Source organism: Eschrichtius robustus, chromosome 9 (assembly GCF_028021215.1).
Source record: "Eschrichtius robustus isolate mEscRob2 chromosome 9, mEscRob2.pri, whole genome shotgun sequence".
NCBI classification, from domain to species: Eukaryota; Metazoa; Chordata; class Mammalia; order Artiodactyla; family Eschrichtiidae; genus Eschrichtius; species Eschrichtius robustus.
In genome coordinates this window covers 34,888,157-34,901,187 of record NC_090832.1, presented here as the reverse complement: position 1 = coordinate 34,901,187, position 13,031 = coordinate 34,888,157, and the positions used below count along the sequence as shown (strand labels likewise).

At 36.0% G+C, this 13,031-nt stretch overlaps 1 protein-coding gene across 4 annotated transcripts in view; it reads right to left on the bottom strand.

The window, feature by feature from the left end:
* PTPRK (protein tyrosine phosphatase receptor type K) overlaps nucleotides 1–13,031 on the bottom strand; it is a 554,818-nt gene that overhangs the window by 88,586 nt on the left and 453,201 nt on the right. For all 4 annotated transcript variants that reach the window (XM_068551059.1, XM_068551061.1, XM_068551060.1 and 1 more), the window contains exons 12-13: nucleotides 4,801–5,074; nucleotides 1,742–1,778 (exon numbers count right to left, since the gene is read on the bottom strand). In XM_068551059.1, the coding sequence (XP_068407160.1) occupies nucleotides 1,742–1,778; nucleotides 4,801–5,074 (311 nt within the window). The remainder of the gene's footprint in view (nucleotides 1–1,741; nucleotides 1,779–4,800; nucleotides 5,075–13,031) is intronic.

Genomic DNA, 13,031 nt, shown 5'->3' with positions numbered 1-13,031 from the left:
TAGAATGAGAGGTTAAATATTTTGCTCAACGTTAAAGAACAGTAAGAAGGGGCAAAGTCAGGATTTGAACCCAGATAGTCTGGGGCCAGATTTCTTTCACGCAGTAAACCACACTGTCAACCTGAGACCCAGATGTACAGCAGCGCTAGATTATTAGGTAAAGAAGAAACTACCACAAATGGACCCTATCTTACTACCTCTGAGTTTCTGGCAAATATTCTATGCCACATGGTAAATCTAATTTCCATAATCCCAACTCTCCTGCAGTCAAAATATAATGATATTTGTCATCATAATTTTATTTGTATTGAGCGTGGGACAAAATGACACTTAAGCTTATATAAATGCAAATAATTAAATAGCCGAATAAGAAAATTTTAAATTTTAGAATCATTTATCCATATCTAAAAAACTTCTCGCAGGCTGACATGAGACCATTTTACATTTCTGGTTCTATTTCAAATCCGGAAAAGCATAGGTCCTAAATGCCTTCTGCTATTATCTTCTAAAAATTTCAACTTTAACTCTTGATCCATATGCCAAGTTTTTAAAATAAAATAAATGCCTATACATTATATGCATCTGTATATACTTTCTCTTTTCCTTCATTTAGGATTGCTTTATTGGTTAAAATATCATGAGGAATCTCAGTATTTGAATTGAAAAAGTGTATATTTTTTCTCTTCTGTGAAGCTTTTTTATTACTCCTCATGAGTCAAGGGAATAGTCTTTTGTTATTGCCTTTACAAATCAAGGGTATAAAACAAATGCTTAATTGAGCAGATTGATGATTAGATGGAGAAAAATGATGAAAGGAAAGATGCCAGCACAAACAGAATATGGCCATTCATTTTTACTCCAAATGAATCAACTACTGCTCATGAATGGGGGCCTAATACTAATTCTGGCAGCAAACCACCCAAAGCACCAACCCTCTGTGGAGCCCTACCTCTGCATGCGAACAGCTTTTTCTCATTTCTCTTGCTAGAATACATACACCAAGTAGCTCTCTCTCCCTTGTTGGCACAGTCAAATAACTCTTAAGTGAAGGATTATAAACATTGTGAATGCAGGAGACTTTCTCCCACTCTGAACTCTAAATATTCATTCAAAGATGAAAATGTTTTCTCTTAAAGAAACAAGGCAACTAAACTATAATATGCAATATCAGGAGGAACAGCCTTGGCTGTTCCCAGATCTAATTTCTTGGCATCAGTTGGATTAAAAAAAATTTTTAAATAAAAAAAAAGTAAAGCATCTTCAATCAAACTGCACTACCAATATGGACCCGTCTCTGTCCATACCCTTGCATATGCCTAGACTAGCTCTGTCTTTCTGTGTTTGATTGTCTACCACAGAAAGTAACAGAGGTTTTTAAATAAGGAATATGCTATTTTCAGCTGATATTGCTGAGCTTTTCCTAATATGTTGGCTGATCAGCAGCACAAGACCTTTCAGATACTAAATGGCAGAAACAAGTCCTTCTAAAGTTTTCTAAATCTTTCCTATTCTCAAAACAAGACTCCAGTCAAATACTAGAGGATGGAAAGTATCACTCCATTACATGTTAAAGACACCCAAGTGAGTCAGAGAACTTGGCTGGCAGTTTAACTAGGCCCTACTACAAATACTCTGTAATAGAAGTGCCACATTTAATTAGCCCTGAAACAGGGAACAAAGCTCTTTCATTTTAGAAAGTTGGCGAATGGAATTTGGGGAAAAAAAAAAGCAAACCTCTTACCTTTGGTAGCAATTCTTACACACTGGGTTTTAGTTTCCTGAGGGAGTAAAAAAAAAAAAATGAAAGAAAACGGTCAGTTATAGATATTTCATAAACTATAACTAGTATGAAGATCAATCTGGGGTTATAAAACAGGTTTATAAAGAATAGAATAGCGGTATTAAGGACATGATTTTTTATTTATGTTCATGCAGAGATTTTTTAAAAATCTAAAATAACTTTAAAAAATTTTAGTATTTTCTAAAGGTGTAGGTATCTGTCTTCACCTTGTAATGAAACAGGCTATCTTGTCTGGGACAAGCAGTATAGCATTCTATTTGCATTTACTGTACTTTCTGAATGATCAGAAAGAAAAATGTATTTGCAAAGCTAATACAAATCAGACCCAAATATAAATTTCTTTCTGTTTTTTTAAAAAAATATTTATTTATTTATTTGGTTGCACCAGGTCTTAGTTGCAGCAGGCAGGCTCCTTAGTTGTGTAGTGTTGGCTCCTTAGTTGTGGCTCCAGGGTTCCTTATTTGAGTCATGTAGCCTCCTTAGCTGTGGCATGCGAACTCTTAGTTGCGGCAGGCATGTGGGATCTAGTTCCCTGGCCAGGGATCGAACCCAGACCCCCTGCATTGGGAGCATGGCGTCTCATCTACTGCACCACCAGGGAAGTCCCCCAAATATAAATTTCATTTTCACCTCGTAGCTGTAGACTCAGACCAAAGCTGAACATTATATACTTTCACTTGGATCTCAGCATGACTAAAGAGCTAAATGATGAAAGTTAGAAAGATCATCAAAAAATTGCATCACAGTTGCAGCATATTTTATCTGTTCTTTTCTCCTTTTTAATTTAGTTGTTAGGGATTAAATATTTCTTGGTGGGATTATTTTCCTCCTCTTGCTAGACAGATGGGATTGAGGAAGTAGAAGCAGAAATGGTAAAAGACAAGACATTTCAGAATTTTAAAAATCTCTTTTTCTTCTGTTTTTAAATGTTGTGGGGTGGTACTAGGGTGTGGAACACAGCCCTAGGTCTGCACCTCATTCCTTCAGGATTTAGTTCATTCAGCTTATATCTTTGAATGTACAAGAGGTTGGAAAAGATGTTAAAGACAGTGAACAAAACAGAGGCTATCTGTTTTCAAGGTGTATTTGTAACTCCATCTTGAGCAGTTCTATAGATTGATAAACCAAGACTTTATATACTTTTCTCTTAGGCATTTATTATTTTTAAATTAAACAAAATAAAGCATTGAGGGGGAAATTAGTAATTAAAAATGAAAATCTGCACTTCTATTACTTAACTGTGACCTGAAGCCTTCCTAGTAAGCTCCAAGAAACTGTTTCACATGCCCATAAAGGCTCAAAGGGACTTTGATTTCTTAAAAGCAATTGCTGTTAAGTCTATCAGGATTACCAGCCTCTGCTGACAGGAGCCATGTCAATTTTAAAACTTTTTTCCAAGATAACTGTGAAATATATTCTTGCTACTCTGTACTTTGCTTAAACCACATGTAGATATATTAGCAATTAGAAGAGAAAATTCATATCAAAGCTTTTAAAGAGTGCCAGAGAAAATTCTTTGTAAGTAACAGACATTCATTAACACTTCTCTCATACCACAGACCAAGTAACAAAAGTTAATTTGGAATCTCTCACCTTTCTAAAGATGAATACCCAAACACTGAACCATGCTACTTTATACCCAGAATGGAATAAAACTTCCATGGTTTTTTTTTTTTTGAGCAGTCCCATCATGGTAGTGGCATGGAATGATGTGTGGGTGGGAAGTGGGCAGCCAACTCCCACTTAGGTAAAAATAAACTAGAAGACGAGAAGAGCATTTTAAAACATGAGCAGCCTCTGGCTTTGAAGTACATCTTAGAAGATGCTGTGGCATTTTTCTTTCCGTATACTGTAAACCAGCCATGCAGGTAAGCACAAAGATAAAGCTTTCATTCAAAAGCAGCCAGTCAATACCCTAAGTTCTCATGGCCCCTTACAGAAATGCAAATGGATTGTTATATCTTCCAATGAAACTCTTCCAAGATATAATAGGGCTTTTGCAATTGGATAGCACATATTTCACATCTGCCAGGTACCCACCTCAGGGACTCAATTACCCAAACCCAGCAATTTCCTATATAGCTACAAGTACATAAAAATGTCATTCTTCTATTGAATTTTAAGTTGTAGAAGGTTTCTACTCTCAACATTTTTTTTTCTACACCTCCCTGCAAAAAAAAAAAAAAAAAAAAAAAAATTAAATAAAACATGTTTTAGGAAAGAAAATCTTTCAAGAGAAGAGCATGAGACATGAAAGGCCAGGTTACTTCCCCACGTATGGAACCACTGGTAGTTTCTAACTTCCTGTTGTGTTTCCCTCTTCAATACTCATTTGGGATCCATGGCAGTGTTCAAAAACAACTGTGTCCAGAATGGGAAAAAGAAGGGCAGCCAGGGAGACGGAAAAGAGACTTCTTTAACTGCACAGCATTCCACCCTCGCCAAGCTGCCTTCTGTTTCGGTTTTGTCACGATATACCACAGGCGCCCTATTACTTTGTAATCAGAGGACTGTTACTAGTTATTTATTATTTGGCTTGTAACCCCTGAAAAGTTTATAAGGGTTTATTAGCCTGCTGTGGAACACGCATTCTGTTTATCCTGCAGTAAATTTAATCTTCTGAAGCATGCCACTATTGAGCAAAGAAGACAAAACAATGCTCCATGTTTATTGGGGCTGGAGTCCCGGCAGCAGCACATCCACCTTTTCAAATCATTTTACTCACAATTGCCCTCGTGGGCTTTCCTGAAGAGCGCTCAAGGAGAAGCAGTTACTAGGAAACAGGAATGCTGTGCGATGTAATTGGCATGGGGCCCCAGCCCTACAGTAGGCCCCAAACCGTGCATGTTGCTGGGAACAGAAACAACACACCCCCTACATACCGATTGTTTCTCACTTTTTTATTTTTTTCACCTGACAAATGTTACTGAGTATTTATAAAATTCGACAGCAGCTTTTCCTCAGGTCAGTGAAAAAGCAAAATCTTGGAGGAAGCTCACCTTCTCCACACTGCTCATTGCCTGGAAATAGATGTTGTATCCTTTGCGTGGAGCCAAAGGGGGGTTCCAAAAGCCCTGATAGGTCCTATTATCGCCCACCGTGAATGGGGCAGGTTCGGGAAGATTCCCTGGGGGTAGTTCAGCAGCGAAGTAGTACGGTGCACCCCCATTCATGGCATTTTGGTATGTGACAGGAACCTGGTAGCATTCCATGGCTCTGGCTTCTCTCTTGGTTCGATGAGGGTGCAATTCCTCCACAACAATCTGATAGGCACTTTTCGGAAAAAGAAAAAAAAAAAAAAAAAAAAGCACACATTTAGAGATTCTACATAGTGAGATTTCTCAAAAAAGGAACAGGGTACTTAATGTCAACACGCAACGTTTCAAAGTCTTTCAAGTCAGACTTAACCTCCTGCATTCTGGTTTTCAAGCTATTTCGCAGTAAAATAGAATTTCACATGGATTCTGCTTCCCTCTAACCCCAATGTAATTACTAAGGACCTGAAGAAAAAAAAAAAAAAAAAAAAGACGAATCACCACAGAACTCTATGCATTTTTAAATGTTGAGAGATGAACCACCCTAATAAGGAACCTGACATTAAGCAGAGACACATCATACATTAAGTTCTTTGTCTGATATTTTAAAAGGTTTAAAGTTAACATTTTCCTTTGAAATCATAGTGTGGCAGGCCCAGCTCCAAGGCCCAACAGAGTGACTGCCTCAGGGAGGGGCTTGAAGCCCCAGTTTGTGATTGTCATCGTGTTAGAGACAGAATGTGCTGACAGGCTTCTCCACCTCTTGACCTTGCCATGGCATCAACTTCGGCTCAGAGCTATGCAGATCTAAAGCACAAGTGACACGCTGCAATACGGGCACAGATGGACAGAAATCTGTCCTCGCCACCGAAATAGACTGCCTCCTTCTGCTAGAGTTGTTAATAATAAAATGTCACAAATTGTAGGAACAGATGGCATTTGGCCTATTAAACCTCAAACTTAAACCTTCTAATACCTTTCTTAAAAGTCTTAAAACTTTTCTCTAATAGCTAATCTTTTATAGAGGAAAGGAGAGAGAAAATAATGCAACTTTAAAATAAAGATCTGCCTCATCACTAATTAAAATTTTAATCAATTTCTGCAACTGGTATATTAATAATTTTCTTTATAGGACATTCTTTAGGCAAACTGTTTTTAGGTAATGTACAACTGAGAAAATTGACATTATCAATATATTTTTATATATTTTGTATATTACATATATATTATGAATTTAAAAGAAATATATTTTAAAATTCCTGACAATTATGAGAGAATGCACTATGGTCACATATAAATTAAATATGAATAAGCTGTGTGTAGGGATGTGTGTTTGAATCTTGAATTTCCAGGCAAATATGCTCATTCTATACAGAGAAACCAGTTTCTATTCAAGGGATCTCCAGCAGCAATAGAATATTTTCTTTAATGAACTTCCAAAAAATAAAGAAAGGCGAGAGAGAGATAAAATTTGCATCGAAGGCAATTAAACATTAAATTTTATGCCACTTTAGAACCTAGTATAAAACTCTAACTTAATATAAACTCTGTTATACCTAGAAACAGAAAACTTAACATAGATTAAGAGAAAGGAGCTTTATAAATTAAAGATTTTCTTTTCTTCCTAATTATTCAAGTTCCCATTTTCCATTAAAATAATGCTAAGAAATTGGTAGGTTGGTATCCATCTCCTTTCCTTTAGAAATAGGACAGAAATTGTACTAATGTCAGAAATTGAGATTTGGGCAAGTAACTAAGGCAGAATTCTATGTTATTTGAAATTATATGTACTGCATCATTCTCTATACCTCTGCCAAGTTGGCTCTCTAAGCTCCAGGGAATGCTATTGTCAAGATACATGCTCTCTGAGGGGTCTGTGGAGCAGGCACTTGTCACTTTTAAAATATAGGAAATACATAAGCATAGCCCTTGGAGAGAAAAAAAAAAAGGAGAGAGATCATAGCTGACATATGGTATGTTAGGCAAACCTAGTCTTTTCTTTTTCTGTTTATTTTTAATTTAGAATCTCTATTTGTATGTTATACATCTGTGTATCCTGTGGATACATACATATGTGTAGATAAACTATCACATGCACACTCCTCAAATAAATCTAACCTTATATTCTTGCGCTAATGGGCAATAATGATAATTACCCATCCTTGTTAATCATTTAACCTAATCTTTAAAAATAAATTCCTTGTTAATTAGTCCATACCTCTAGAAAAATCCAGAACATCTGGTGAACATTCAGTCTTAACTAATTCTATTAAAATGACATAGGTTGTACATTCCAAATTAAGGAACTTCACACAAGACAGCTTGTCTCTTCAGATCTATTAAGAACAAAAGCAAACTGCCGATGTTGGAGGGGAGTAAAGGAAGAAAAGGTACGATCTGCTCTTTGGGAAAGATCTCATCGAACTTGAGATGGAGCCCCAAACTAAAAATTATAAAGTTCTTTTTAAAATAAATGATCTTACCTTCATTGTTCAATTTGTCTGAGTAGGTTGTTCTTTACCACATATTCCGCATTTTTCTAAAGTTGTTTTTTCCCTGCTACTTTCTTATTTATCAATACAAATTAATTAAAGGACAGAATATAAGGAATGGGAAATCAAATTAGAAGTGATTTGACTGATTACATGCAATGGGTCTGTGCTCTTTCATCCTTGTGGGGTCTAATTACCTAATGGTACTTAACTCTAGCAAGATCTAAATATTATTTGAGCTTAGTACTCTGGCAAATTTAAATATTCCAAAGCCACTGGATAGTTTTATTCACTCTACCTATATTTCATACTTCCCCATTCCTTTTAATTAATTTTTAAAATATTTCTACAATTAAGTTAAAATCAATATACTGGCATCATGAATCTTTACTTAACACTCAAAATATGATTTCTTTATGTCAAAAAACTAAAAATGATTTCACTATACTGTAATTTAGTTTGATTAAACATTGGTAGGTAGTCATTTTTAGTTTTTTAGGAGGCCAAATAATGACTTCTCATCATACAATTTCCCTTCAGTTATAAGACTGTAAAAAAAATATACACAGGGATTTTGCCATTAGCTCAAAGCAATTATATGATAGACATGGTAGATATTCTTCGTTATTTAATGTTTAAAAATGTTGGAGATGAACTCAAAGTCACCTATAACAACCTACAATGGATTTTTTTTTTAACCCATTAGAAAGTATACCCTCTGTGATTCCGGTTTAAGTTTTCGCTTGTACAACTTCTAGGTGATATCAAATAACAAATTATACAATTGTATACTTCCTCATTTTTTATCTAAAATGTCTGCTTAAAGCTTCAGGAGAAAGTCCCTAGCTCCAATGTTTTACAGTTCCTCTCATCAATAGACTTCCCAAGATCTCATAACCACCATTGTTCCTACTGACTGCCCCAATGCCAACATTTTGATAATGCACAGAAGTAAAGGTTTAATGACCATTTTGGTGCACATCACGTTTCCTGCTCTCCATTTCTTCACTCCTTAAACATACAATCCAGGTCTATCACAACTTTCCTATTTCTGTAAGAGGAACTATTAGTTCCTGAATCAACAAAGCTCAAAATGCTGGCATTAAGTTTAACCAATTTTATTTTTAATCATGTTCTAGCTCCCTTGCAATATACCATTTCTTTTCATCCCCATTGCTTCCATCATTAGGGAGGTATTTATAACTTAATGTTCATATTACTGGTCTAGTTTTCTTGCCTTCATTTTCTCCTTCAGGTAATCTAGGCACCCACCCACCTAACCACACATTCTGTCAATTATCTTTTGAGTAGTCTCTGTATGCCATGAACTGTTCATGGAGAATGCAAAAGAGAATCATTTTGAACACTGCTGATATTTTCCTAAAACACCACTCTGGACATTAACTACTCTTCTCCAACATTCAGCTTTGTCAAAATTATGTGATGCTCTCCCATTATCAAAATCTATTCTCACTACACTGGGGTTAATATCTTACCACATCCTGGTGTCTCCATCTTGCTCTCACTACCTCCTAATGTATATTATCCATCTCAAACTTGTATGACCATTGTTACCTAAACATACCAAATATACTGTCAAAGAGTTTCCTCCTTTCTCCTTTTCTAGCTTTTCTACTTCTGACATAAAGCCTTCTCTAACTAGTTCACTCAGTAATTACTCTGTCTCCTAAAGCCAATGGAAGTAATTCTTGAGGTAGAGGTAACAAAAGGGTGAACTATGGGTAGAACTCAGTCATGTGGGATGCCTTTTCAATTTAGTCCTTAATCCACCCACAAATGATAATGCCACAGATGCACTGATAGGTACCATTAGTAGTATCCCTCAGGAATTCTGGGGTTGAGAAAAGGCCAAGAACCACTGTCTTATAATATTTATTGCTTTTATCACTACCATGCTATGTTACAAATATTATCTGGTATTATACTATTATAATAGTATCCATGCACCATTTTAAGTGCTGAGGTTACAATAATGAGCATAGTATTAAAAGTCTCTCCTCTCATGAAGCTTACATTTTACTAGGGACATATAAAAAAATAAAAATAAATTAAAAAAAAAACTACACATATGTTGAAGAGGGGATAAAAACAATAAAGAAAAATAAATCAAGATGGGGCATAGGGAATGACAGGATGAAGAGTTCTATTTTATAAGCAGTGGTCAAGAAAGACCTATGTGCCCTTTAAGCAGAAACCTGAAGGAAGAGAAAGCTTCAGCTTTGCGGGTGCTTGTATTAGTTATCTCCTGCTGCATAACAAGTTATCCCCAAACTCTGTGGCTCAAAACAACAGGCATTTATTATCCCACAGTTTCTAGGGATCAGGAACTTGGGAGTGGCTCAGCTAGAGGTTCTGGCTCAGAGTTTCTCAAGGTCGCAAAAGTTGTTGGCTGGGCTGAAGTCCTCTAAAGGCTGGAAAGAAGATTTAACACAAAGGGCACACCTCCTCATGGTTTCTGTTACAAAAAAAAATTCTACCTACTATGATTCTATAGAATAAACATTAAGTTAAAATAACATCTATTCGATTTTATTTGGACCACATGACCTGTGTGCCCATAAAATGGGGCAAAAGGATTATTTCCATCTTTGTTTAAATTTCAAAGCACTTTTATCTGGAATTCAAGTAAGTTCTGTGTCATGACAGTGGCAAGAAAAATCAGATGCAACTATTTGATCTCTTTAAAATTCTCAGATGTAATGAAATATTCTGCAGATCTATGAGGACGGTAGTCCTAATGTTTCAAGCTGTGTATATGTGTCCAACTGACCCAGGGAATAACTCCAACATACAAGTTTTGAACTCCAACTAAACTCAGTTCTATATTCTGATCCGTATTTCTGTTAAGCTAACACTGAGCATCAGACAATTTCTTTTCCTAATATAACTGTGGAAGAAATGATGGTTTTGATGGCATTTCATGACTATATCCTAGTTACCTATCTAAAAATATATGGTACTTAATATTTTAAAATGCAAGTTTAGGTTTTACCTACAAAATAAACATTTAGTTATACCCTAGAATAGATAGCTTCCTGCCAGCTTAAAATAGGTAGAGCTTATATTTGGAAAATGCTGTGATAAAACACACATTCATTATTACACCTTACAATAAACTGAGTTCACCAATGAGGAATTCTTCTCTGTGTTTTTGCAATATTCTGCTGCTATTTTCATTATTTGAAAACATAGCTACATTGGATCAATCTTTTAATAAATGGGACATTCTACACATTCTAATTTATAATTATACCTACTCAGGTTAGAATTTGAGTTCATTTAAGAAGAATATAAAATGTTTCAGAAAAAAATAAATGATGCATTCTAGGGAACTGATTTCAAATGTGGGTAATATTCATTTTGAATCGTAGTAATGATTGTCAAGTGAGGACAGTTTTCAGGCTAGATCTCAAAAAGTTGGTAAGGAGATTCAAAGGTCTAGTTAAGTCAACTTTCAACCTTTAGAATGATTATATATTCAAAAATTAATTTTGTCAAAGAACCACACTTGCCAGAACTACATTGCACAAGTTTTACGTTAGCGTATGGACACCATCTTAATGAATACTGAAGAACAAAGTGGTTGGTGATACTGAGTTCTGCATTATTCAGAACAGGATTTTTCACTGGGGTGTACAATATTTTGTACACATCATGACACCTTAGAAAGAAAGCTGGGTTAAAGCATTGGTAAGATAGGCAAATATACAAAAATATTATATAATTTATAATATACCAAAGAACTCATTCCAAAGAGAGAGCACGCCTTTTGTTTGATTTGGGGTAGCAATCAAATAAAACAATAAAAATATTTGTTATTACTTAAAAACCTCAAAAAAACCAATATCTTGAATTCTTAGATGACTTTTTGCTCTGCTATCACTTCTAGAATAAAAGCTACCATCATCTCTCACCCATAGTCTCCATTCTATCACTCCTCTCACCAAGCTTTATACACCCTACCACAGTAAAACCTTATATGGGAGGCATAGCCTCACCTGCATTTCCATTGCTTTCATTGTAGTGTGATCCAGTAGCTCTTCTCATTGAGACCATTGTGCCTTCAGGTCTGGTTTACCCTCAGTTCATTCTCCATGTTTCTACTCAGAGTGATCTTTCTATGAATATACAATTGCTCAAGATAGTTTCCACTTAAAATCCTTCTGTGGCCACCTTCAGTTTTTAGACGGACACTAAACAGCCTCTTGCTAGGGCTCTTGCTTATTTCTCCAATCTCAGCTCCTGTTACTTCTCCCACACACCCTTCCTTCTCAATGACCTGAACTACTTGCTGTTCTATCAATAGAACACGCTACACTATGTCACATATCCAGTCTTTCTCTTTGTGGTCATTTGGAAAGCCCATTGTCCCTTTTCTTCTGAGCAACCTCTCCCCTCTCCTCCAAGTGACCCTTGGCTAAGCTCATTTCTACTTCTCCTTCAAAACTCAGCTCTAGTACCACATTTTCTAACTGCTGTCACTTCACTTATCATACTGCATTGTTACCATTCATTTATGAGTCTACCACCTCCACTTGAGGGTACATACTACATTTCCTTTCATGATTTCTTTTCTAAGTATCCATCTCAGCTTCTGGCACATATTGAATGCTATTAAATCAATAAATTTATATGGAAACCATTGGTAATTTTAGCTTTCTTGATACAACTAAACTAAACTAAATGTACAAACTCTGCGTAACAAGGATTTCCTATGCACTATAACAGAGGCTTTGGAAATTGGAGTTTGTTTGACATTAGGAAGACCAGAGGAGAAAGATTTATATTTCCACTGGAGTTGGAACAAACTGATGGTAAAATGCAGTCTGGCAGAGGCTAGTAGTACTGTAAAGTAGGGGAAGATAGAACCTAGTATTTAGGGCCTGTGATAGCAGACAAAGCTAACAAATGGATACTCTAAGGAGGTTTAGCTAGGTGGTAAACAGGTCTGGCTTTTATCCAGAGGGGAGGTGATGGGCCACAGACAAAGTGGAATGGCAACAAGCATTAGCAGAAAAGAGATTCTGACAGACTGACATAAATAAAAAAGAAATTGGGTAGAAAGTCAAATAGTTTCAAGAATCTGAAGGAAGTGATGAGGATCCAATCAAAGATTTGAAGTACCATAAATACAGTGATATGAAAATGGATTACATCAAATTGCGTCCTCATTTTCAAAGAAATTCGAGCATTGGACAAGATGAGCCTCGAGATCAGGCTCCAGTTACTGGTAGCAGTGTTGAAGGTAGGGATGTGGTCAGAGGAAGGAAGACAAGATTACCCGACTGGATGAGTCAAACAAGCAAAGGAGGCAGGGCTCAACTGAAGCCTAATAGCTTGACTAGACCAGTCTGGTCCTGCCACCGGCCCCCACCTATGGGTGATCCCAGGTAGCTGGGCAAGTCAGTTGGGAAACAGATTTTTTCTTGGTAGTAACATTCTTTTAAAAAACTTTTTATTTTAAAAAATATTTAATTATTTCTTCTTGTAGTATTCCTGGAAATTAGAAATTTTGTGGTAAGTAAATGTAAATAAAATCAAAGAAAGACTTTTGACTTAAAAACATGTTATCGATAATATACTCACTAATACAATAAAGTTTGTGAACACCAACTATGAGCAAAGGATTTACAAGGCTGCCGGCCCCTCTCATCGTCCATGACAAATCTGGGCAAAGGTTTG